A 27,503-nucleotide genomic window follows, 5' to 3' on the forward strand; every position below is an offset into this window, starting at 1 on the left:
CACGTTAATTTATTATATGCACCAGCTGACATATTGTGAACATATTTAAAAATAAAAAATCTAAATATGTAAGTAAATAACAATAATGCAATATCTAAATTAATATATTAATTATAAAAGCATTTAAAATGAATGAACACCAAATACAACATCATATTTTACTTTTTTATTTAGAAAAAAATCGGCACCGGAAATGTACGTGTGACGTCAGATTGTTATGCGCACCAGCTGATCACCCGAGCCTGCTGACAACACAACTCAAACGCACAGACACATTATCTTTCTTCTAGAATCTTGAGAAAACATCTGTTCCGCATTATCTGGAGTAAAGTATGTCGCCACAGCCAAATGTTTACTAAATGAAGACAAGGGTTCGTTTTGTCTCGCGATGTGTTGAGCGCAGAAGTGACGGCCTGCTGAAGGTTTCTCTATGTGTGCCGTTGTTTTGACGTTCAGCCTTCTTCACATTATTATATAATACGATGGAAACATTAGACGATTTAAGAACTAAACTTCAGCTTCAGCCCTAGACCGCTTCTTAACGCAGAAGTAGTTTTTGTTTGTTAAACTGTAGCGCACGAGACAGATAAACAAACGCCAGTGCATCATAATACTGTCAATGCGAATCAACTAGATCACAGCCAGAAAATGTGGTGGAAACTCTTCTTTTTGCTCCTTTATTTTCTTATGTTATTCATCCTGGCTCGGTTTTTTGAGGCCGTTGTCTGGTATGAGACTGGGATTTTCGCCACTCAGCTGGTGGATCCGGTAACACTGAGTTTCAAGAAACTCAGAACCATCCTGGAGTGTCGTGGACTGGGATACTCGGGCCTGGCAGAGAAGAGGGACGTGCGGGAGTTGGTGCAAAACTCGGGTACATTTCTCCAGCCAGCCTGAGTTTTATTTTTATTTGTATATATTTATACATAAATGTATATTCAAATGTAATAATACAACATCATGCATTGTTTGCTTTTCAAGGGGAACTTATGCAAGGGGAGCTCTACTCTGCTCTCAAGAATGAGAAGGAGCAAGTAGGATCTGACTCCAGCACCACTTTCAGTGGAGAAATGCACTTTTATGAATTGGTGGAGGACACCAAGGATGGTATCTGGTTAGTTCAGGTTAGTATTAACCCTTCTTCCTAATGTAAGTTTCAGTTGTCAGAAATTAACTTCTAGATTAAAGGGAAAGTTCACTCTAAAATAAAATGATCTCATAATTTACTCACACTCATGCCATCTCAGATGTGTACGACTTTCTTCTGCAGACCACAAATGAAGATTTTTAGAAAAATATCTCAGCTCTGTAGGTCCATGCAATGCAATTGAATGGTGGCCAGAATTTTGAAGCTCCAAAATCACATAAAGGCAGCATAAAAGTAATCCATAAGACTCCAGTGGTTAAATCCATATCTTCTTAAGTGATATAAAATAGATATTTGTAGGTCCATACAATGCAAGTGAATGGTGACCAAAACTTTAAAGGTCCAAAAGGCACATAAAGGCAACATAAAAGTAATCCATATGACTCCAGTGGTTAAATCCATATCTTATGATAGGTGTGCGTGAGAAACAGTAATTAAGTCCTTTTTTACTATCAGTTTCCACATTCTTCATCTTTTGTTTTTGGCAGTTCGCATTGTTCATGCATATCGCAACCTACTGTACATGGATGATAATTAATTAATGAATAATTGCAGTGATGATAAAAAAGGACTTAAATATTGATCTGTTTCTCACCCACACCTATCATATCACTTCTAAAGACATGGATTTACCCACTGGAGTTTTATGGATTACCTTTATGCTGCCTTTATGTGCTTATTGGAGCTTCAAAGTTTTGGTCACCATTCACTCGCATTGTATGGACCTACAGAGCTGAGATATTTTTCTAAAAATCTCAGTTTGTGTTCTGCAGAAGAAAGAAGGTTGAGTAAATGATGAGAGAATTTTCATTTTTGGGTGACCTATCCTTTTAAGGGCCAGCTTTTGCCCCTGGATTTGAATTTCTGGGGCATTTTTGTTTTATGAGGGCATAGTATTTCAAACAATGTAAACAATATTATGAATGTCATACTGATATGTGCAATACTTCAATTTAATCTCATTGTTAACATACATTTTCTATCTGAATAATAAGATCTCATATTTTATGTATATAATAAGAATATATAAGTTGTTACAAATGAAATAGAGGAATTCGTTACAGGTGCTTGTTTTGCTTGCACATTTTGAATTTCCTTTGAATTTGAAGGTCCTGTTTTATTACTGACCCTGTCAAAAAACCTTAATTGAATGCAGTATATAAACTAACACTACAGCAGTGCCATCTCCTTTCCAAGAATTGTCTCTTTTTTTTATCTCCCACACATGGTAACATGTTTACTCTTCAAATATGTGAGAGTTCAAACCAAGAGTATTTGGCATCTGTTGCAGCAGCAAAACAAATTTTCATCATGATTTAGTCCTAAATGTGTACGTGTGCTCGCAGTGCTTTTGGATGGATATATTTGATATGTATTAAACAAATATTTCCTCTGATTGTCAGGTAATAGCCCAAGATAGGAATCCACTGTTGAGCACTGCCAACTGGGGCAAAATGGTACAGAAAGTTTCTCAGTTTGGCATTCGAACAGGCACATTCAACTGCTCAAGTGACTCAAGGTAAGAAATTAAGTGAAAAATATCACCATGCTGTGTTTCCCATTCCTGTAAACTGATCAACTATGGCATGTGTTTAATTCAATGTATGGTTAACAGCCAACCCAAAAGTGTTATTTAATTACAAAACATGGTAAAACTATGAGGGAGTAAACTACTCTAAACTGACCATGCCATTAAAACTTCAGATTATTAAGAGGGGTATTTTTTTTAAAATAATTTTATTATCTTCCCTGAGGTCCACTGATAATGTTAGTAAAGTTTTTTGCACCAAAACAGTCATAATTTAGTAATATATGATCATTTTCCACCCTGTCTCTGGCCCTCTGTCTGAAATGCTCAGTTTTGGCCTTAAAACGTCCAACTGTTATGATTGGCTAACATTGTGCAGCCCCCCAAATACAGCCATTTTTGGAACTCATCATTATAAAACTGAATTTCAGGGTTTACACATAACGCACATCCAACACATTGCATCCAAATGTGTGAAACTGTTCACACAAGCACAGCAGTACCTTACACTATCAAACAGTCATGACATTTGAAATATTCATGAATGAATCTGGTTACTTAATGTTTTGCAGTCAGGTCCAAGTGTTTTTAACTTCCCCATCCTTGAATAACAGTTCCTTTGCAATGCTTGAATCGTATTCTGACTGGTTTACAAGCAATCCACGCTGACATGAGCCAAAAAACCTGCACATACATAGTCCAAAGCACGGTAAAATGGCGCACACACATCGCCAGAAATACATCAAAATGGTCAACGATGTCCATGTAGTGTATGTTTACATACCCCAACAATTAAAAATAGCACAGATGGGATGAGTTTTTGCTCAAAACAGCAAGTGGCAGAGAAGCTGAATGAATCTCCATTTTTTAACTTGACACCACGTCTTTTAAAAGTGTTGCAAGATACATTACAACAAAGACGTTTGCCTAGTGCATGTTTATATACAAAAATAATTCTAAATAGTCCAGATGGATCCCCTTTGGTGTTCAGGAATAGTTAGCCACACTAGGTCTGTCTGAACGAGACTTTCAGCAGGGTGGCAACTATAAATGCTCTTTAGACTGGAGAGGAAGATTTGAGTTCTGAAATTTATAGTATATTTTTATATCAAATTTACCTCTTATGTCTAAATATAAAGGAAAATGTGATTCTCCATTTCATGACCCCTTTAATATGAACTAACAAAGAACAGTACTTTTTCAGCACTAATTAATCTCAGTTGTCTGTTAATTTCAACATATATTTATAATTTAAAGGAAAAGAAAATATTAACAGTAATGCATTATGAAATTATATGATCAATTGTATTTTAATAAATTAACATAATAAATAACACCTCATAAGTGTCAACATTTTTTTTCAGCAATTTTAAATTGTATACGTTACGTTCTTATTAAAGTTAAATCACCTTGATATTTTTTTTTTATTTAAGCCCTACAATATCCCCAAATATAAAAAATAAATTCAGAAATATAAAACATGTTCATCATAGAAAAGATGTATTCAAATTGCTGTATGTATAATTTTTTTTAATATAAATGGGATCAGGCACAAAAAATGAGAGCTATGTCATTGACCCATTTGTATTTCCTTGACAGGTATTGCCATAAACGGGGCTGGATGAAGTCCACTCTCATCATGTCTGTGCCGCAGACCTATGCATCCAAAGGGAAGGTTATGTTGAAGGAGTATAATGGCAGGCGCATCGAGATTGAGCACATCTTTAAATGGATGACGGCGCTTGTGGCCTCTCGCATCAAAACTATCCGTTTCTCTGAGCAATTAATGGATGACTGGTACCAAATGGAAAGGCAACCTGTGAAGATGTTCTTGTTTGCCAAATTGCTTCAGCCCCCAGCCTTCTTCTCAGCCCTCAGCATCAAATACACAGGGCGCATAGAGTTCATCTTTGTTGATGTGCGCAACTGGGACAATGCCACCTGCCTGGAGGAGATTGGGGTGCGACAAATGCCCTCATATATCCTTAAAACACCAGAAGGTATCTACAGATATGGAAATAGCACTGGGGAATTCATTTCCTTGCATGCCATGGACACATTTCTTCGCTCGGTGCAGCCGGAAGTCAATGACTTGTTCATTTTAAGCTTGGTCATGGTCAATCTAATGGCTTGGATGGACCTTTTCATTACGCAAGGAGCCACCATAAAACGCTTTGTGGTTTTAATCAGCACGTTAGGGACCTACAATTCTTTACTTATCATCTCCTGGCTGCCCATCCTCGGTTTTCTTCAGCTTCCATACTTGGATAGCTTCTATGAGTACAGCTTGAAACTTCTGCGTTACGCTGACACTACTACTATTGCCTCATGGGTCCGGGCCGACTGGACCTTCTATTCTTCTCATTCTGCTCTCTTTTTAAGTACTTATCTAGCCCACGGCCTTCTCATCGACTACTTTGAAAAGAAAAGGAGATGCAGCAATGAAGACCAAAACGCAAACAACCTAGAGTGGTTATCAAGTCTCTGGGATTGGTACACCAGCTACCTGGTGCATCCCATTGCCTCCTTCCAGAACTTTGAGTCTGATTGGGATGACGATCCGAATTTCATTTTACAGAGGTTGGCGTTTCCAGATCTTTGGCTTCACCCACTTGTTCCAATAGATTACATCAAGAACCTGCCAACGTGGAAGTTCAAACTTTCACAGCATGAAAGGCCCACACAAGACCATGATACACGAACAAAAACCATGATGAACCCAAGTGACGACTCCAGTGGTGACGAGAAAGAAAATCAGCACAGCTCAGAAGTTCTTCATAGTACTGATGGGTGTTCAACTGCAGTGAAGTCAGAAGAATCGTGGTCTGGTGGAGAGGAACAAGACACGGATTGGTCTCTGTGGCCTTGTGGCATGCTCCACCGTACCGAGTGTGTCGTATGTCTTGAGAATTTTGAAAACGACTGCCTCATCATGGGACTGCCGTGTGGCCATGTTTTTCACCAGCAGTGCATCGTGGTCTGGCTAGCCGGTGGGCGTCACTGTTGCCCTGTGTGCCGTTGGCCATCGTACAAGAAACGTCCGGCGAGACAACGTCATGCAGCTGAGCAGCTCGAACCAGAATAGCCCTTGTGTCATTTGTTAACGATTTGGTTTCTGCACTTATTTAAAAAAGAAAACAACAAAAAACTTGTGTTCTTATTTAGTCTTTAGATTCATAACATTGGCTCCTGGGGTTTCGTTAGTGGTTTTAACTTTAACAGTTATTAGGGTATAAGAGTAAATTCATTCTTCCCAATATTGTTTGAATTTTTTTATTTTTAAAACTTGATTTGGATCATATTCCTTGTACTTATATTTCAAAAACTAATAGATTTTAAAAGCTAAATTATGCAAAGGATAAAATTCAATGCATACAGTTGAATTCTTTTTGTTATAACACTCATCATACATCCCAGTGAAAGAGAAAAAATTCATTACATCTTATATGTGTTCAGTGTGTCTCCAATTTATAAATGTGATTAATATGTCTAAAATGGAGTTACCTTATTAAGTCATTGGGGCATAGACAATATGAAAGACAAACCCTCTGGGCATGTGGATCTGATATTTATTTAAAAAAAAAAAAAAAATGTTATAGCTTTAACTTGAATAAAAGTGCCCTGCGCACAATGCAAATCGGCTTGGGCATTGACATGCAATTACTCATGGCTTCATCTGTAATTTAAGTTATTGTCTTGGAGCATGGTAATTTTGTTAACTTTGGACACCATTTGCCATTAAATTAACACAATTAAAGACTACCCCTTTGACTCCTGCTATTTGTCAGAGTCCAAAATTAATTTGGAAACTTATACCTGTAATGATGTTCAATCCAATAAAGTCCAATTTTCTCATTGAGGTGCACTCAGTTTTGTCCAGTCATTAAAGGGATAATTCACCCAAAAACGAAAATTCTCTCATTTACTCACCCTCACACCATCCCAGATGTGTATGACTTCTGCTGAACACAAACGAAGATTTTTAGAAGAATATCTAAGCTTTGTAGGTCCATACAATGCAAGTGAATGGTGACCAAAACTTTAGAGGTCCAAAAGGCACATAAAGGCAACATAAAAGTAATCATATGACTCCAGTGGTTAAATCCATATCTTATGATAGGTGTGGGTGAGAAACAGATTATTATTGAAGTAATTTTTTACTAAAAATCTCCACTTTCACTTCCACATTCTTCTTCTTTTGTTTTTGATGATTCACATTCTTCATGCATATCGCCATCTACTGGGCAGGGAGGAGAATTTATAGTAAAAAGGGGTTAACTATTGATCTGTTGTTTCTCACCCACACCTATCGTATCGCTTCTGAAGACGTGGATATAACAGCTGGAGTCGTATGGGTTACTTTTGTGCTGCCTTTATGTGCCTTTTGGACCTTTACAGTGTTGGTCACCATTCACTTGCATTGTATGGACCTACAGAGCTGAGATATTCTTCTAAAAATCTTAATTTGTGTTTACAGAAGAAAGAAAGTCATACACATCTTGGATGGCATGAGGGTGAGTAAATGATGATAATTTTAGTTTTTGGGTGAATTACCCCTTTAACACTTTAGTGCCTAATGTTACAAAATGTATATGTATTTAGGACATACATTTAATTGTAATGCAGTCATTTAGCATTTCTTTCTGAGTTGAATAGCACAAACACAATGTAGTGTTTAAGTGTTGAAGATACTGGAATCTTTTGTATATGTCTCACATATACAAAACAGTACCATGGTAATCATAGTTTCTGCTAGCCCTTACAAAAATTATGTACGGGTACAGTAATGGTATATTAGATGGCAATACCATGGTATTGAATGAGTACCCTATTGTTTTTACATGGTACTCCAAAGTATGTCCATGGTATGAACATGTTCAAAAACAAAGGTTTTGCCATAGTACATTGTAATAATAAATAAAAAATAAAATTTTAATACTACATTTGCGTTCCAAATAGCTGGTACAATTTGGGATTTTTTTTTATTTTTTATTAGTGAAAATAGAAATACCAAAGTTATTACTATTGTTACCACTATTTTTGGTAGTAGCCATAACTGTCCTAAAAAATTACAAATAACGCTGAAAGTTGTTTGAAGGAGAATCCATATTTATTTAAAAGATTTTGCAGTAGTAACGGTAATCAACATGGTAAATATTTGTTACAGCTGCGGCTGATGTTTCAATTGAAGGTCATTTCTATCATCTAAGCATAAAATTATAGAATTAAGATCACATAGTATAGGAATATGTAAGGACCACAAAAAAAAAAAAAAAAAAAAAAAAAATATATATATATATATATATATATATATATATATATATATATATATATATATATTAATATGAATATTTCTGTGCTGTGAACCCGTGACGTATGTTCGGTTTTGGGTGTGCCTACTGCGCATGCGCGCCTCTGTCACTACGCGCACCAGAGTTGGAGCTAATCTACAGTGTGCTGGGGCAAAATTGCAGTTGAGGTTGATCACTTTATAATGTTTTGCTGAATCGGATCGCACATTTCTCATCTTTAATCCATCACTCAAAAACACAAACATGCTGCGCGTCTGTTGGAAAGGGGCTCATGCAGCGGCGCGGGTGAGTTTTATTCTGCTAGCATGTTGAGAACGGTCATTCAGTGACCCACAGCGAGGCCCGCCGTATATTACGCATTTAATTTAATTGCGGATTATAATAACACATATAGTGTTCAGTTAATTAACCAATTTTTACTAAATAAACTGCGAGAGAAATATGATGGTTTCCTTTCGGAGATGTTATTTGACACGGTTAAGTAGCACACGGGGTAAAAATGCTGCTGTACGTAAACGACGTAACGTGTTGACAGGCTGAAATATCGAGCCAATGAAATCTCGCGTTTTAGTGAGTGATACATCCATCCACCAATAGACACCCAGGATTTTACGGGAGCGTAAATATGGGCGGGCTCTGTATGATTCATATTTTCTGTCATCCTCACAACAAAGCAAACCAAAAGCTGTCGGGAAATATATATATTTTTTATTTGTTCACCCTATTTAAATGTACAATTTATTTTACTGAAATATGTTAAGTTGTGGATGTTGTTTAATGTAAATAACTACTCTTTATTATAGTTATGTCCAATGGAAGGACGTGACCTTGTCCGTGAAAAGTTCACAAAGTTCCCCACATAAACGCAGCCTTTTGTTTTCACTCTTGTGCTTCCATGAACAGTAAGCTACTGTAATGAATAATGCATTAATGTTGTCTTAAACAGCTTCTGAACTCACTCTTGGCCATGAAGAAAATTAACTCATGCTTCGTGACAACTGGTCATTAATTTTTTTTATGGCGAATAAAATGTGTAGACTATAGGGTTCAACGATGTTTTCTTTTTTTCTTTTTTTAAGATGGAAATTTGTTTTGTGAGATGGAAATGGTACATTTTTAACACCTTTTGAGCTATTTTATTCAACATACATGTAAAATAACATTGGCAATTTGGCACTGGTCAATGTAGAAGGAATAATGTGTCATTTGGTTTGCTCTGGTGCATGTGGCCTGATGTTTTTGTGAATATTTATTTGTTTCTCTGCAGCAATGTGTGTGTGGTAAAGTGACGGCCCATCCATTACAACACTGCCGCGGATACACCACTGCTGGAAACTCCGGGTACGAGATACTGTGTGGCATCAAACTGATAATTGAACCATAAAGGGATAGATCACTCAAAAATTTAAATTCTCTCATCATTTACTCATCCTCATGCCATCCCAGATGTATATGACTTTCTTTCTTCTGCAGAACACAAAGAAAGATTTTTAGAAGAATATCTCAGCTCTGTAGGTCCATACAATGGAAGCGGATGGTGATCAGCCCTTTAAAGCTCCAAAAAGTACAGACAATCATTGTAAATGTAATCTATAAGACACCAGTGGTTAAATCAATGTCTTCTAAAGCAATACAATTGCTTTGGGTGAGAAACAGGTCAATATTTAAGTCCTTTTCACTATAATTGATTACTTCTGGTCGCTCTCCGATGCACTTCTACGAGGGGACTTGGGTCATGCTGCCTCTTGCGTGACATAAGCATGCTGGCATGTTCAGCTTGTGAACATTGTTCTTTTGTAAACGGATCGAGCTGCACTTCTGGTTGTATCACGTCAGTTCTCGTGGGAACATGCCAACACGCTTGCGTCATACGAGAGGCAGCGTGAGCTGATTCCCCTCGTGGACGCGCATCAGAGAGCGACTGGAAGTATACAGTTATAATGAAAAGGACTTAAATATTGATCTGTTTCTGACCCAAAGCGATCGTTTCGCTTTAGAAAACTTTAGTTTAACCACTGAAGTCATATGGATTACATTTACAACGATTGTCTGTGGTTTTTGGAGCTTTAAAGTGTTGCTCACCATCCACTTGCATTGTATGGACCTACAGAGTTGAGATATTCTTCTAAAAATCTTCATTTGTGTTCTGCTGAAGAAAGAAATTCATACACATCTGGGATGTCATGAGAGTGAATAAATGATAAGAGTATGATATTCTTAAATGATAAGAATATTTATTTTTGGGTAAACTATCCCTTTAAACACACACTAGTACTCTATTATGTACAATGGAATCTTTGCTAGTAGTTGAATGATCTGTTTTACAAAATCTGTGTAATATATGTTCATTAAATGCCTTTGTGTGAACCTTAATATGTTTAGTTAGAAACAATACATCATGTATACAGTATAATATATGCACAAAACACTTGCATCTCATATTAGATCTTTTTTTGTACTGCAGATCTACTGCTGGGAAAATAGTGGCTGCCAGTCTTTTAACAGTCGGTGGAGGTCTTGGTGGTACAATCCTTTATGCTAAATGGGACCCCAAATTTCGGGCAAATGTAGAGAAGAGTGTTCCCTACTCTGATCAGCTGTTTGAGATGACACTTGGCCCACCTCCTCCTCCATTCGTCCCTTTACAAAAGAAACTGGTAAGATACATAACTCTCACTTTTAATTGCATGCCTTTTGAGTAGATAAGACATAGTTATTTACTTAATCTACTGTAGATTTTGTCTGTCCATCTGTTGTCATACTGTGTACTGTCAGTTAGGTAAATAGCAATTTTATATTATTTTTTTGTTGTTGTTGTTTTAGGGAAAGATCGAACCTCTGCAGATATCCTCATTACCAGAAGTCACCAAGGAATCAAAGCAGCCCAAAGCCAAAGTCAAGAAGCCTGATCCAGCACCAGTGGGAGCTCCAAATGCTGTGGAGAAAGCTCCAGCATCAACCACACAGACACTAGAGGGTGAGTGAATGTCGTTATTTTGTGCATATGAGATACCCACTTAAAATGATCTTTCCCCTATTTGCTCTTTAAAACTGAAATGTGTTATCAATAATAGTATAGAATATGTCTCTTATGTTGTGCAGGAAGTTAAAAACGGTAATAAGCATGAAATGTCTTATGTTATATTTGTTGGACCTGAATTGTGATTCTCAACAATAACCTAACAAACACAGAAACATCACACACCTCTTTATAGTTATACACTAGCAGGTTTAAAGCAACAAGGATTATCTACAGAAGTGGAATCTGTACATTTTTATGTATTTTTTTTAATGATCATGCCATGTTTAATTATGCACAGACTGCTGACCTGCCTTAAAAGGTCATTAGGTGAAAGGTTAAGAGGTTACATTTAGTGTTTGACCTTGTTACGGAAAGTTATTTCATTAGATTTTTTTTTCTTTTTTTTTTTTTCTTTTTAAAGAATGGAGTTGATTTTCAAGAGTGTAGTTGATCCTAATGTGAAATAGACATTGTTTGAAATTAAGGTTTGTTGATATCTATAGAGCAGGGTCGTCGATGTACATTGGCAAGAAAAAGTATGTGAACCCTTAGGCTAATGACGTCAACAAAAGCTAATTAGAGTAAAGAGTTGGCAAACTTGGCATCCAGTTAAATGAAACGAGATTGGAGGTGTAGGTTAGAGCTACTTTGACTTCTAAAAAGCACTCAAACATTTTGAGTGTGCTATTCTCAAGAAGCATCTGCTGATGTGGACAATGCCTTGCAAAAAAGAGATGTCAGAAGACCTACAATCAAGAATTGTTTCTTTGCATACAGCAGGAAAGGGTAACAAAGATATCTCAAAGAGCTTAGATATTCATCTGTCCACTGTTAGACAAATTGTCTATAAATGGAGACTATTTAGTACTGTGGCTACTCTCCCTAGAAGTGGCCATCCAGCCAAGATGACTCAAAGGACCCTAGAGTGACAGCTAAAGACTTGAAGGAATCATTGGAACTGGTTAACATCTCTGTTCATGAGTCTACTATACAGAAAACATTAAACAGGCATGGTGTCCATTGCAGGACGCCTCAAGGTGAGCTTTTCAACAAAAACATTGCTGAGCGCCTGAAGTTTGCCAAAGACCACATTGACACTCCACAATGCTACTGGGAAAATGTTTTGTGGACTGATGAAACTAATGTTGAATTGTTTGGGAAGAACATGCAGCACTACGTATGCCGTAAAAAGAGTTCTGCATACCAACATAAAAACATCATCCCAATGGTGAAGTACGGTGGAGGGAGCATCAAGCTTTGCTTCTTCTGGGCCTGGACCGCTTGCCATCATAGAGGTCAAAATGAATTCCCAATTTTATCAAGATATCCTACAGGATACTGTCAGGGTGGCTGTGCACCAGCTGAAGCTCAGTAGAAGTTGGGTGATGCAGCAGGACAATGACCCTAAACATCGAAGTAAATCCACTACAGAATGGCTTCAAAAAAGAAAATCCACCTTTTGAGTGGCGCAGTCAGAGTCCAGACCTTAACCCGATAGAGATGCTGTGGAATGACCTCAAGAGAGCCGTTTACACCAGACATCCTAAGAATATGACTGAGCTGAAGCAGTTCTGTAAGGTAGAACGGTCCAAAATTCCTTCTGAACATTGTACAGGTCTAATCCGCAGCAACCGGAAACGCTTGGTTGAGGTTATTCTGCCAAAGGAGGATCAACTGTGAATGTTTCAATAGGATGTGTTCAATAAAGACATGAAACATTATCATTGTTTGTGTGTTGTTTGCTTAAGCACATTGTGTTTGTCTATACTTGTGACTTTGATGAAGATGAGATCACATTTTATGATCAGTTAATGCAAAAAACCAGCTAATTCCAAATGGTTCACATTTTTTTTTTGTTGCCACTGTATATGTACATATATATATATACACAGATCAGCCACAACATTTAAACCACCTGCCTAATATTGTGTAGGTCCCCCTCGTGCCGCCAAAACAGCGCCAACCCGCATCTCAGAACAGCATTCTGAGATGATATTCTTCTCACCACAATTGTACAGAGTGGTTATCTGAGTTACCGTAGACTTTGTCAGTTTAACCAGTCTGGTCATTCTCTGTTGAACTCTCTCGTCAACAAGGCATTTCCATCTGCAGAACTGCCGCTCACTGGATGTAAATTCTAGAGACTGTTGTGTGTGAAAATCCCAGGAGATCAGCAGTTACAGAAATACTCAAACCAGCCCGTCTGGCACTAACAATCATGCCATGCTCCAAATCACTGAGATCACAATTTCCCCCCATTCTGATGGTTGATGTGAACATTAACTGAAGCTCCTGACCCGTATCTGCATGATTTTATGCACTGCACTGCTGCCGCACGATTGGCTGATTAGATAATCGCATGGATGATTGTTGGTGACAGACGGGCTGGTTTGAGTATTTCTGTAACTGCTGATCTCCTGGGATTTTCACACACAACAGTCTCTAGAATTTACTCCGAATGGTGCCAAAAACAAAAAACATCCAGTGAGCAGCAGTTCTGCGGATGGAAACGCCTTGTTGATGAGAGAGGTCAACAGAGAATGACCCGACTGGTTTGAACTGACAAAGTCTACAGTAACTCAGATAACCGCTCTGTACAGTTGTGCTGAGAAGTACATAATCTCAGAATGCTATTCAGAGATGCGGATTGGCGCTGTTTTAGCAGCACAAGGGGGACCTACACAATATTAGGGAGGTGGTTTTAATGTTGTGGCTGATCGGTGTATATACTAATACATACTTTATAGATAGATCAATAAATAATTTGTTTAAAATCAATTTGTTTATCAGCCGAGTGGTTATTGGCCGATGCCATTATTTTCAAAATGGCCAAATATCGGCTTATTAATTGGTCTTTCTCTAGTCTTGCTCAAGCTAAATATTCTCTCTTGGTGTAAATAGGCCTGTAGACTATTCTTAGCAAAACATGCAAAGAAGTGTTTTCACGATACAAGTTTCACGATTCTCTATACCAGTTTCAATACCACAGAAAAAATAGGTAATATGCTATTAAACACTCTCCTTTAGCCTATTAAAATGTTACATTTCAATGTAAATAATACATTAAAGCAATGCCATGTTTCCTTTGAATGTTTCTTAGTTAAACCTATGAAATCTGTTTTATATTTTTTCTAAATTCTGTTTTTTTTTACCCTCCAGATTCCACTTTTATTTTTCTAAATTCCATGTTTTAAAGTTTAATTCAGTTTCATCATCAAAATTGTGTCTAATCAAAATAGAAAAATTACTTATTGACAAGTTTAATAAGATAAATAATAAATAAATGTTCTTAAAAATGTATGTGTTAAGTGTACATCTACCATTAGTTGTTCTTTAATATATTAATTATTAAATAGCTAAAGCTGGGCTAAATCAGGTAGACAAAATGCATTCATATTTATATTAACAGCCACTAATGTGCATAAATAATGATTTAGATGTTTGAGGATGGAGGAAAGGATCTTACCAAAAAGTTGTATGGTATGTAAATGTAAATTGTGAATGACATTCTTATTGGCGCATCTTGTTTATCAACTCATATCAATGCCTTATAGATTTACACAGCCAAGAAACTTTAACAGTTATTAAATGCCAAATCTGATCATTTATCCTTAGACCAACCATTACACATAAAACGTGTTTAGGTTAATCTGAAAAACACCAAAAACAAAGTGTGAAATTGGTAGGTGTGTTGCGGTAATGAGATAAATTGTACATTTTTTTAAATCAGATTTGGTGAGAAATTAATATTTGTTTAGAGCCTCTAATAAATGTTGACATGTAAAGTTCAAATCAATCGTAATTATTTTCCAAACTAACCAGCTTCTTAGATTTTTGGCCAAAGTTTTGTGTGTTGCAGTAATGAGAATTTATCTGGACATGTTACAGAAAAAGTCTTAAAAAGTGTTTTTTTTTTTTTTTTGTTAAATTTTTTAAGATTTTATTTTACTGTTTACAATGATTTCAGACTTCCCTTTTCACATTCCAAAAGAAAAGAAAGAAAATCCTCAATGAAGTCAGCCTTTTGTTAGAATTACCCATTTGTCTCTTTATATTAGTCAGATATTGACTGAGCTCAGCTGAATGTCTAATCTTATCATGGACTAAAAACTGCACAATATCAAAGGAACTCAAACAGCATTATTTCTGTTTAATCTGTGTACAGATTCCCAGAAAATAATCTTCACAGTAATTGTCACATCTGATCAGTTCTCCAGTCATTCACAGTGGCTGTAGTTTGATCTATATTTCTCATGTGAGTCGTAATGTTGTTTACAGAAGCCTCCACCTCAGCGGCTCATATTATTTCAGCTATCAGCGAGGTGCCTTCTGTGCCCGCCCCAGGTACAAGCGATGAAACCCCACCTGAACGCCCAGTCTCAACCCCCCCAGCAGGTCAGCAACGGATCAATCACAAGGCGTTCTGCTTCTGACAACTGATCCAGAACCAGTGTGTCTGTCTTTTCAAAGTCTTCATCAGATTAGTTGTCGGGCAGATGGCATGAGTGTCGCTTCCTCACTGCATGCGCTCAACTATCATTATGTTCAAACATTACAACGAACCATCCTAGTGCACAGTTATATCATCTAACCCACACTAACATATTCTCTTCTTCTCCATTCCTCTGCATGGAATCATTTCTTCGATGTTTGTGTGTATGTTCAGTTCTTTACCCACCCAACATTACAAACCAGCATTCTCTCCCAAGAGAGCTTCATTTGTAATGGGATTGTGTATGTTTGTGACTGTATTAATGACTGTGGTTTTATTTGTTTGTTTGTAACAGTGTTTTTCTTTCAAAGTCCTGTTGAACAAAGAATATCTGTGTTTTGCCGGAAGTTAATGAAAGTATGTACTGAGTATGCTAGAGTTTCGCATATTTTACACCATCATTTCAGCCGATATGGGTTTTTCCAAGTGCATTGCCAATATCTAGAGAACAGGGTGGCCGTTGTACTGCTGATATAAATAAAATACAGTGAGGTCCAAAAGCCTGAGACCACATTGAAAATTCACAGTTATAAAGTCATGAATTGGATGTTTGGAAAAAGGATTTTTTTTAAATGTAAACAAACGTAAGACATATTTAAGATCCTGCATTCTTTTTAGGTCACTAATTAAATAAGCAAATTTGTAACATTGACCATGTTAACTTCTTTATTTCCATTGAACACACAAGATGCTTTTTGGAATGGAACTTAGAAAATCGAAATCGCTTTTTTTTTTTTTCAAGTGCTATATATATATATATTTTTTTTAAACAAACAGCTGGAAGTGATGGAAATTCGTTGGTCAAATGATGTGGGAACCCTGATATATTAGCTAAGTGTGTGTTTTGTTCTTATGTGTGTGTAGCTGAAGAGTGTAAGGAGTGTGCTCATCATGAGCCTGTGCTGAAGGAGAGACCAGCAGAGGAAGTGACTGCTCGACTGGCTGAACAGGACAAAGCTGAGCAGGATGCACTGACAGGTGGGTGTCCAAACACTTTCTTGAACCATATGACTTGAATAGGCTACATCTTCATTCTGTGTTTAGTTCTGCAGTTCTTGATCAGATCTTCACATATTAAAAATAAGTACTGTAACAATTAACAGAACTTAAAAGAGGAGGCAGTTAAGCATGTGTAGGTCATGTGTATCCTGTGTCTCTGTTTTCTATGTGTCTCAGCTCTGACTGCTGGACTGGAGGAAAATTTGGGCAGCTCAGCAAAGGTCACACTGCAGGCCATCGGAGCTCAGGAGGCTGCACTGACCGCCATCGCCGCACACACACACAAACTCAAAGAGGCCATGGACTCAGAGGTGAACGCAGACACACACTCGGGCCATTACATCATATGAAATCCTATCTATGGCTCTGTTAATACCTGGTATTAAGATGTGTTTTGGGTGATCAGTTTGAAAAAGACAGGTATAAACATGGTCTAAAACATAACCACTTCAGTATGCCTGATATAAACATGCAGTGACACAGATGAGAAGGATGCACTTCTGAAGCTCAGTTAATACAAGCATTCGACTAAAACATGTTTGCTTTTAGGTTAAATGCAAGTACAAAAGCGAGTAGCAGTGCACAGTTTTTTGTTTTTTTTAAACTCTTTTAGTTTTTTGTGCTTAAACATGTGCGACCCTGCGTACACATGCATGGGCGTTAGACCAGAGGACAGTTTAGACTGACTGATCTCAGTTCAGAAGATTCTGTGCTGTCAGTAAAGGGTTAAACTTTTGATACATACCGAGTCATGTGACAAAACAACATTGTGCCGATCGCAGCAGAGTTTGTCTTTAGGAGAAACGCCAGCAAAACTACATCTGTTAAGAAACCTGTTTGAGTCAAAAAATGATAGTCTCTAGTTACAAACGATATGCCATTTTTAAAATTGGAGCAATTTATTGCGAAACGCCACTGTGGTAAACACAATGTACACTAATGTGTACTTTAGTGCGTTTTTTTCTTTAGAAATCTTATATTTACTGCACATCACATTGAGAATCAAGGGGTTCATCAAAAAGCTGAACAATGTTGCTTTTAGAGGATGTATATGGAGTTAGGATGAAAATAAGATGCTTTTTGAACTGTTCTGAGACCAGTGCAGACAGACAGCACACTGAAGGTTGAGTCATTCACTAAATAGGGAACAAGAGAGCATCCTATAGCTCTCTAAACAGTTAAGTGCATTCACTCCTAAAATCCTAAAATCCGACTCAACATGTTTGGCTGACATGGGACAATGGAAATCAGTACATGGATTCAGAATTTAAAATGTAGCAATTTATTTTAAAAGTGATTGGATGATGCTGGCCATTAGAAAAAATCACGATTCTTGAGCCAAAGTGATTTTAAAATCGTCTCCCTGATGAAAAATCGATTTTTTTTATTTGTATTTGTGCAGAGTTCCACATTAACAGGTTTTCTCACTGAGAAGTTTTTTTTCTCTTAAATTCTTTACGTTTAATCATTAATTTACAGCCATCAAGCGCCATTTGTTCACTGTCGGATGTCAAAACCCTCTGCTGTGATCATTGTTCCTGTTTATATGCATAATCCAAAAGATAATTTGAGAGGTGTTGTGGAGAGTATTTGTCAGAAGTCATTCTGCAGATTCTGTCTGACACTGCTTTAATAAATAGTTTAGCTGTAAAAAGGCTTATAAACTGTTGGATGCTTATAAACTACGTCGCGCCCCGCAATATGTAACAGCCAGGGTATACATGTGCAGTGGTGGGTAATTTTGCACATTTACCCTCCACTGTCGACAAGGAATGCCATGAAGGGTTGAGAGGGTTACTTTTTTTATGTAATCTGTTGCAGATTATTGATTACTTAACAATACATGTAATCAGTAAAGTAATCCAATTACAGCAATAAGAAATTGATGTAATCAGATTACTTTTCCTTACTTTTGGATTACCATAAGGGCACATATGTAAATAAAGTCAAGATAAAATCAATATGATCTCTAAGGGTGCTTTCACACTGGCAGTTTTGTTCGAAACACAGCACGGTTAGCATGAAAAATTGGTAATGTGAAAGCTGTCATGCTTTTAATATTAATTAATGACAAGTGACGCTGGCTAACACCCCTGGAGTTCGCTAGTTCGAATCCCAGGGTGTGCTGAGTGACTCCAGCCAGGTCTCCTAAGCAACCAAATTGGCCCAGTTGCTAGGGAGGGTAGAGTCACATAGGGTAACCTCCTCGTGGTCGCTATAATGTGGTTCGCTCTCGTTGGGGTCCGTGGTGAGTTGTGCGTGGATGCCGTGGTGGATGGCGTGAAGCCTCCACACGCGCTATGTCTCCGCGGTAATGTACTCAACAAGCCACGTGATAAGATGCGCGGGTTGACGGTCTCAGACGCGGAGGCAGCTGAGATTCGTCACCCAGATTGAGGCGAGTCACTAAGCCACCATGAGGATTTAGAGCGCATTGGGAATTGGGCATTCCAAATTGGGAGAAAACTGTGGTTCACTCTCAAGTGAGTCATGAGAGAGAACCCGAAGAGAATGCGCATTTGAACCATCTCTCACTCTAAACAAACAGCTGTCTGTATCACTTTGTGTCAGGAAAATTTACTATTTCTTTTGTCAGAAATTAAAGCTTGTATTCTTGACAATAATCCCAGTTTTTTGAAAATGTAACTGTATTCTGATTACGGTTGGTTTTTATGTAACTGTAACGGATTATAGTTACCTAATTGTTTGTATCCTGATTACCTAACACCGTTACAAGTAATCCGTTACTCCCCAAGCCTGCAAACACGCGTGCTTGAGGAAACACGCCTGCTTGTATTTTGAAGGACAGACGAAAGACATCCCGGCAATGCGTGTGTCTGATTTGCTTTTATGTTCAGAAGTAAATTTGCGCTTTGGCACCAACACGCGCAGCTCAATCGTGTCTCGCTCAATCTTTTTTCTCTGTCAGTCAACTGGGAGCAGATTGTAAGAATAAAGTTGTTTATGAGAACGCTGCTCAGACTCTCTCAGGATGCATATGCAAATAACATGCAACTTCATTGGGACTACAGATGAATTGTCGCATGTCATAATTCAGTACAGCCCCAGAAATGGTTCTTGAACAAGTTTACTCTTTAGCCTCCATTGTATGTTGCAAAATTATCATTATGATAATAGTGACAGCCTATGGTAATATATTATATTCTAAAATAACAAAATTAGTTTGATAAGTTAAAATGATATATTGTATAAATTTATTTTTTGAATACAAATGGACATAATGCAGACTTTTACATGGGTTCCTAATAGTCGCCTAGCTCAGACAAAAACACTGACTGGTCAATTGGTATTTTTAAATTGTTAGATTTGCACATCCCTACCTTTTACCTGCAAATTCTTTAGGGAATAGGGAGGTCTGTGGCAATTGCCAGCCCTACTGGCCGTTACTTTGAATCAGAATTTTTTAGGCTAATTTCTGATATAAAATCTGTAATCTCAAAAACATGAATATCAAACACTCCTGGAAACATAATAAACAGTAATAAAAAAAATAATAATCTGACTTCCTATAGCTTGGTATTATTTAAAATTTCACAACTTAGTCCTGCTGTCACATATGTGGACATTGATTTTTAGGAAAGCTATTTGCTCTAGAAATTTATTTTTGCTCGTTTATTAGGTACTACTACTTACAAATCAAAAAGAGAAAAGGAAAATGCATACAGCAACCATGCTCGAGTCTCAGCAGGATAATTATTATGCAGTAAAACACTGACGTAGTGATTGATGTATGTTGCCATTAAATAAGAGACCCTCCCCTCGAAATCCATACACAAGTAATCAAAAGAGACGCATATTACGAGCAGGTGTAAACAGGGCCTATCTACAGTTATTTTCTGTTTGTTCTTACACCATCATGTGTTTGTGTTCAGACCCCTCCTGATGAGAAGTCAGCTCAGTGGAGAGCATTGAATGAGGCTCTTAGTGAGAGGACCCGATCTGTGGATGAGGCTGGAGAAGCCCTACTCCAAGCCAAGTGAGATCTGCTTCTGATACCTCACATGGGACTTTATGTGATATTACTGAGACCCATCTTGACAATATGCCTCTGATACAAGACAAACACTGAGATTTGACTCTGTCAGAAAAGGTGAAACCCTGTTTGTTTTATTTTGTGTGTAATCAGAAAAGAGCTCGAGAAACTTCGTGGAGTGATCAACAGCGCTAAAGAATCCAAGATTGACGCAGCGAGGCCACAGATCCTGGCCGCAGAGGAGAACTTGCACAGCATGATTGTGGATCTGGATAACGTTGTAACCAAGGTAATTATCTTAGATTATGGTAACGTGCTTTGGCCAGTACATGGCCCAGTGAACTGCAAGCAGTGAGTATGATATCCCATTGAGACAGGCTCCCTGAAGCTCTAGTGTCATATCAGCATGTCCCATCTGCAGGCTGTAACTCACACCTGATATATTGTCTGTCGGTGCTGCAGGTGCAGACGGCACAGTCGGAGGCAATGATCGTATCTCAGTACAGTGAGCTGGTGAACGAGGCCAAAGCTCAGTTTCAAAAGGAGCTTGCCAGCATCACACCTGAGATCCAGGCCAATTGGAAAGGACTTGGTAAGATCTCACACACACCCTCGCACTCGTGTCGCTTATCACGTCAAACAAGTAATTTGTTTGATTTTATTTAGTGTTGGTTTTTTATTTTATTGTATTTTTTATTTGGTTTTGGCCTTGTTTTTGTTTTTCCATCATCTTTCAGAGATCAGTCATCTTTTCCCATAAGTACTTTGTTTGATTTTATTTAGTGTTGTTTTTTTTTATTTGGTTTTACAATTTTGTTTTGGCTTTGTGTTTTTGTTTTTTCCATTATCTTTCAAAGATAAGTCATCTTTTTGCAGAAATTGATTTTATTTTATTTATTGTTTTATTTTGGCTTTGTGTTTTAGATTTTTTTTCATCAGCTTTCAGAGAAGTGATTTGTTTGATTTTATTTTGTTGTTTTATTTTTTGTTTTTGTTTTGGCTTTGTTGGTTTTGTTTTTGTCTTGTCCATCACCTTTCAGAGATCAGTCGTCTTTTTACAGAAGTACTTTTGGTTGACATCAGGGTGAGGTTTGCTTTAGAGTTGCATTTCTGTTGAGCTACGTTGAACCTTATCAAACCTTACAGTGAACCTTTTCCTTTTGGTTGTTCACATCATTTGGTCACCATGTTGGGATAACAGTCAGGTCACAACTCCGGGATGTTGTCAAGCAGTCTAATCATATAAGAACTGCTTTTTAGCCAGTTCTCAGCATTTTTGTATGCAATATGATGGTCAGACCCATCGAATATGCCATGGAAATATCTCCATGTCTCTAGCTCTTGTCATTCACATTATTTCTAATGCTGCTCTTCTGTTTCTTTCTCAGCGGGAAAGCTGAGCGCAGATGATCTGAACTCTCTGATCGCTCACGCTCACCGGCGCATCGATCAGCTGAACCGCGAGCTGGCAGAGCAGCGGGTGAGAGAGCAGATCCACATTGAGATGGCTCTAGAGCAGCAGAAGCTGGAGAATCAGAAAGCTCTAGAGAGAACCGTGATCTCTGCAGTAGAGCACAGCCGTGAAGACATGAGACTCGAGCAGGAGAAGAAGGTGCGTTTATAGACACTACTGCAACTGCAAAAATGACATGAATAATTTACAATATTTACCTTTCCTTGACATTTAATATTTTGAAAATGGCTGAAATTATAGATCCTCCTGATGGTATGCACTAGGGCTGGGCAATTTGTAAACAATATTTTAGCGATAATCACCTTAAAAATATCGCGATATCCGATTACGCCGTCAACCCCCCTGCTGAGGGTCGGTGCATTTTTTTTGCTTTAATGATTTTGCTTTAAAAATGTTATTCATTTATTGAAACACGAAAAACATAAAAGACATTTCTAAATTCAAATTGCACTTTAATCTAAACAAAAAAAGCAAAAAAATAACAAAGTGATCAAAAAATCTTATTTAACCACCTCCCCAAATCCAAACATTTACCTTCTCCAACGGAGAACGCAAGCATCTGTCAACAACAACAGGTGGAAAATTACTAATAGCCTACAGATTAAGAACTAAAGACAATTATAATCAAAATAAATAAGCCTAATAAATTCTCTTGTGTTCATGAAATGATGCTGCCATCGTGTGTTCTTATCGAATTTGTGTTTGTATTGCATTGTATGCAGTTAATGCTGCTTAAAGAAAATAAAATAAAACTCAATTTTATGTTCAACGTGAACGTGTCTCGTGTTGCTTTATGATTTAATCACTTTCGTCTTTGTTTCTTTAATACAAATATATATATATATTACTGAACCTGCAGAGTTGCGTTCACACAAACATGAAAATTCTGTCATCATTTACTCAACCTCATATTGCTCTAAACTCTTTCTTCTGTAGAACACAAAAGGAGATGTTAGGCAGAATGTTAGTCTCAGTCACCATTCACTTTCATTGCAGCTTTTTTGCCATTCAAATAAAGTGAATGGTGACTTTGTGTGTGTGTTGTAGGTGCAGGAGATGCGTGAGGTGATGGAGGCTGAGATGAGGACACAACTGCGTCGTCAGGCTGCTGCACACACAGATCACCTTCGTGACGTGCTGAAGGTGCAGGAACAAGAGCTACGAGAAGAGGCCCAGGAGGTACCAACACTGACATATAGGACATGTTTACATTTGTTCATCATATGAGTATTTAACTATTTAGCTAAAAGGTATATAATTAAAGTAGTCTCGAAGTAGAGTATAGATGGAGGCAACTGTTATTCTTCAGCTTGTTGTTGTACAAGGTAAAGTGTGTAAAAGTAATGACTTTTCAAACAGATTTCCCAAACACTCCTGCCCCAAACTTATGCTATTGGTTGAGCCAATGTTGCTACATTTGGATTTTTGGGATGCTCAAACAACAGCTCAATGTATTGATAGTGCTACAGTGTTTAAGTTTTCAGGAAGTCAACTTATGAATAGCTTACTTATAGTTGACTCTGAATACTAGACTGGGACAGGAGAAAGTATTTAAATATATAAAAAAAAATACACTAAGCATAACTGTTTAACTGTGTTCAATGAAATTTCTGTGTAGGTTCTGAACAGTAAGATGATGGAGCAGGAGACTCATTACCGCAGACTGACTCAAGAACAGTTGGACACCTTCACTCTGGACATGAATGCTGCCTACGCTCGGCTGAAGGGCATTGAAGAAGCCATAGACAGTGAGTTTTTTTATTTTTTTATTCCAAAGACTTTCCATGTACAACAAACAAGCCATCAAGGCATTAACACGTAAACTTCTCTATTATAGCTGAGCAGAGACTTAAATAAAAAGAAAGAAAAAAAAATATTAAGTTAAACTCTTCACCTCTGCGGACCTGCTGGTGGGTCAAAAAAGGGCGCTATGTCGCGAATTAAGTTTACGCTTTAAATGTTCAAGTCTTCGTATACATAAGTCATGCATATGGGTTATCGTTTGAAAGCTTAGAATCTGAACTTTTAACTTCTGCATTTGTGTTAGAAAAAAATAACAAAATAAGGTCTGAAAACATTTGTCACAAATCAGCGCCACCTAGAGGTCATGTGGTTGAAATATTAATATTAATATAAAAGTCTTTAAAATAGCACTTAAATAGACAATCATATGTCAAATTAAAGCTCTCATTCCCAGGAATGTGATTGTACAGTTTATTTTGTTGCCCTAATACCACAGTTTGAAAGATTTTCAAAAGAATCACAAAGTGAAATATGATATCTGTAATACATCAAATACAAGCATCTGTTTTATGCATCAAATACTGGTGCTGTAAGCTCCAAATAGCGGAAAGCGGAATAGCTTTTTTTGTGGGGGGGGGATTTTCTCCCCAATTTGGAATGCCCAGTTCCCAAAGCACTCTAAGCCATCGTGGTGACGTAGTGACTTGCCTCAATCCGGGTGGCGGAGGACGAATCTCAGTTGCCTCCGCGTCTGAGACCATCAATCCGCGCATCTTATCATGTGGCTTGTTGAGCGTGTTACCGCGGAGACCTAGCGCATGTGGAGACTTCATGCTATTCTCCACGGCATCCACGCACAACTAACCACGTGTCTCACTGAGAGCGAGAACCATATTATAGCGACCAACCCAACGTGACTCTACCCACCCTAGCAACCGGGCCAATTGGTTGCTTAGGAAGCCTGACTGGAGTCACTGATTCAAGCATCTTTACTTGCTGAGCTACCCAGGACCCCGCCTTAGGCAGTTTTCTAAACAATTAGCCATTTTGTACTTGTGAGCTTGCTTGTGTGAATAATCCAATGTTATATCTTAGATGTCCATAACAAAATATGGGGTCCAGCAAGAAAAGAATGCTAAACAAATCATTGGAGAAATATGTTATTGACTATTGATGATAACATTTTATACAATATCAGCTTTCTAATGACACCTAGATTGAGCTTCTAGTCCACTCAGAGGCCAAGATATTCACTGAAACAATGGGGGAGGTGAATGAACTGAAAATTAGACTGAATGTCTATGATCGAGCACAAATATGAGGGCTAAAATGCATTAGAGCGCCACCTACATTTCAGATCAGCATTTTGTGATGGAAGGTGATAGAGGAAAAGCTATTTTTTTTTCTAGTACTTGCTGCCATCTAGTGGAATAAAATAAGACTTTTTGGAGGGAGCTGGAGTGAACAGAACCAGAATTACATGCTTATAAATTATATATTTAATATAATATTCAACATAAGATTAACATATACAATAATTGTTTTTTTCTGAAACAATTAAACCAATTTTTTGCAATTAGTCCACAGTATGTGTAAATGGTGAGCATTTAAATTTGAGTGTGAAAAATTGCAGACGGCAGCCCAAAAATATACCAGAGTTGAAGAGGTTAATTACAATAAAATAATGCATGAACAAAATTAGGTCATGCCAAGGCTTTCCAGTGGCACTCTTAGTCTTTATAAATCCCAAAGATTTAGAAAATAACTCTACTTAATTAAGTAAATTTGAAAACAGCTTGCATTTTTACAGATTTACATTTATGTACAAAGAATTGTAAATTATATTCACAGATAAAAGTTTAACCAAATTGTTTTTATTTATTTCTCTTCAAGTTTTATTTATATTAAATATTTGCTCTCCACCTAAGGTCATGTGATTGCTGAAGAAGAGGCACGTAAAGCTCACCAGCTGTGGCTGTCTGTGGAGGCTTTGAACTACACTCTCAAGTCAGCAGGCGCTGATTCCCCCACCGAGCCTTTAGAGGGCGCTGTACATGCCATTAAGGAGAGCTGTGCAGAAAATGAGTTTGCTCAGGTGTTGGCCACCGCCATTCCCGAGGAGTCTCTCAGCCGAGGGATCTACAGCGAAGCTTCTCTTCGTGCACGTTTCTACGGCATCCGCCGGCTCGCGCGACGCGTGGCACTTATCGACGAATCGCGCAACAGCCTTTACCAGTACTTCCTGTCGTATCTACAGTCCTTACTTTTGTTTGAAAGTGAGCAGTTAGCACCACCTGCTAAACTAGCACCTGAAGGTCTTGACACATTCAAGCTGCTTGCCTACGCTACTTATAGCATCGAGCGCGGTGACCTGGAACTTGCCGCTAAATTCATCAACCAACTGCGCGGCGAGTCACGCCGTGTGGCGCAGGACTGGCTTAAAGAAGCCCGGCTCACACTAGAAACAAAGCAGGTTATCAGCCTGCTATCAGCATATGCTAATGCTGTGGGATTGGGCACCACACAGGCCCCTTAGCCACACCCACTGTTCACCACGCCCACTTTGTGGAGATTATGTAAATTATGAGGAGTCACTTGCCCAATATTAAAGGAACCATTCACCCAAAAATGACAATTCTGTCATCATTTACTCACCCTGCTGTCATTCTAAACTTTTTATTTTTTTTAATTTTTTTTTTTAAAGAATCATGTAGCTCTTTTCCATACAGCAACAGAGATTGAAAGATCAAAAAAGAACAAAAATACACCATAAAAGTAGTCCATACAACTTGAGCGATATACACGCTTTCCAAAAATTGTGTGAATTTAAGTTGTTATTCACTGAAAATCTGCCCCTCTGTTTTCGCTTGCGTCTAGCCTGTGTTAGCATCCAAATTCATGCTGCGACAACGTCATTGATGCTATAATTACTTTAGTTTGAGTGTAGTAACTGCACGCAGCTCGCCATTTTTGAATGTGGATGCAAATGCAGGCTAGGTGCCATCTTTGGCGAAGAAAGATTATCAGTGAATTACGGCGTAAATTTCAGTCTGTTCCTCTCACAAAGATATTGAATGGCTACAGAAGACTTGGAATGTAGCACAGGAGTCATATGAACTAGTTTTATGGTGCTTTATGGTGTCTTTTGCTCTTTTCTGAGCTTGACAGGTATGGTCACTATAAACTGTCATATGGGGTGAGCTTCAATAACATTCTTACAAAATTCAGACTTTCGTGTTCCACAAAAAAATAACAGCATGTTGGTGAGTATACAATGACAGCATTTCCATTTTTGATTGAACCTGCTGATCCTCAGATTAATTTATAAATATGTTGTGTGCTAGCCAAATTTGTTTTGTTTTTTTCCTTATTATTTGTCCGAAGCACTTTTGCAGCAAGGCCTCCATCCAGAACAACCAGTGTAGAATGTCTAAATGTACCTCATATGCAGAAAATGGATCTCAAGGGTTTAAATGCAGTTGGCAATGGCACTCCTCAGTGTAAATGACACATCTGACACTGGTTAGTACAAAGTGTGCATTTAGCAGCTAGAAGGGCCTTCGGGTCAGTACCACTGTTGGGAGAGTGAAACTAACCGGTTCACTGTTTCAAAATTCACATGTAACGCTTTAGATTCAGAGTTATATTTACTGGTTGTTTATTAACCAGACTGTTGAAAATAATCAGCCCTTCTTTCATTCAGTAGTGGATATCAATAAATCATGGTTGTTGAAAAGAATGGCATTTTGGTTATTTTCATTCATTGTCCTTGAAGGGATAGTTCACCCAAAA

At 37.8% G+C, this 27,503-nt stretch overlaps 2 protein-coding genes across 3 annotated transcripts; both read left to right on the plus strand.

Moving 5' to 3' along the window:
• The first annotated feature begins 217 nt into the window (after positions 1–217).
• Positions 218–6,530, plus strand: LOC127412843 (E3 ubiquitin-protein ligase RNF103-like). The gene is made up of 4 exons (XM_051649513.1): positions 218–874; positions 982–1,124; positions 2,551–2,666; positions 4,275–6,530. The coding sequence occupies exons 1-4, from the start codon at positions 649–651 to the stop codon at positions 5,758–5,760; spliced, it is 1,971 nt and encodes a 656-aa protein (XP_051505473.1). The 5' UTR covers positions 218–648; the 3' UTR covers positions 5,761–6,530.
• Positions 6,531–8,093: 1,563 nt separating this feature from the next.
• On the plus strand, positions 8,094–27,450 carry LOC127412840 (MICOS complex subunit MIC60-like). 2 transcript variants are annotated; one of them, XM_051649505.1, is made up of 14 exons: positions 8,094–8,272; positions 9,255–9,328; positions 10,452–10,644; positions 10,811–10,964; positions 15,288–15,404; positions 16,366–16,479; positions 16,678–16,811; positions 20,394–20,497; positions 20,648–20,783; positions 20,957–21,086; positions 21,883–22,106; positions 23,016–23,147; positions 23,587–23,716; positions 25,640–27,450. In XM_051649505.1, exons 1-14 carry the CDS (start codon positions 8,231–8,233, stop codon positions 26,245–26,247), a joined length of 2,292 nt encoding a protein of 763 aa, XP_051505465.1. In that variant the 5' UTR covers positions 8,094–8,230; the 3' UTR covers positions 26,248–27,450. The 2 variants fall into 2 exon arrangements, with proteins under 2 accessions (XP_051505465.1, XP_051505466.1); XM_051649506.1 differs by lacking the exon at positions 15,288–15,404.
• The last annotated feature ends 53 nt before the right edge of the window (positions 27,451–27,503 follow it).

Source organism: Myxocyprinus asiaticus, chromosome 22 (genome assembly GCF_019703515.2).
Source record: "Myxocyprinus asiaticus isolate MX2 ecotype Aquarium Trade chromosome 22, UBuf_Myxa_2, whole genome shotgun sequence".
NCBI classification, from domain to species: Eukaryota; Metazoa; Chordata; class Actinopteri; order Cypriniformes; family Catostomidae; genus Myxocyprinus; species Myxocyprinus asiaticus.

What these genes read in the sequence shown, in the direction of transcription:
- LOC127412843 (XM_051649513.1), top strand. Translation starts at nt 649, where the DNA reads ATGTGGTGGAAACTCTTCTTTTTGCTCCTTTATTTTCTTATGTTATTC. An exon ending in GGAGTTGGTGCAAAACTCGG is followed by an intron (nt 875 to 981) that starts GTACATTTCTCC and finishes TTGCTTTTCAAG; the next exon opens with GGGAACTTATGCAAGGGGAG. An exon ending in AACTGCTCAAGTGACTCAAG is followed by an intron (nt 2,667 to 4,274) that starts GTAAGAAATTAA and finishes TTTCCTTGACAG; the next exon opens with GTATTGCCATAAACGGGGCT.
- LOC127412840 (XM_051649505.1), top strand. Translation starts at nt 8,231, where the DNA reads ATGCTGCGCGTCTGTTGGAAAGGGGCTCATGCAGCGGCGCGG. An exon ending in GGGCTCATGCAGCGGCGCGG is followed by an intron (nt 8,273 to 9,254) that starts GTGAGTTTTATT and finishes GTTTCTCTGCAG; the next exon opens with CAATGTGTGTGTGGTAAAGT. An exon ending in TACGAGAAGAGGCCCAGGAG is followed by an intron (nt 23,148 to 23,586) that starts GTACCAACACTG and finishes ATTTCTGTGTAG; the next exon opens with GTTCTGAACAGTAAGATGAT.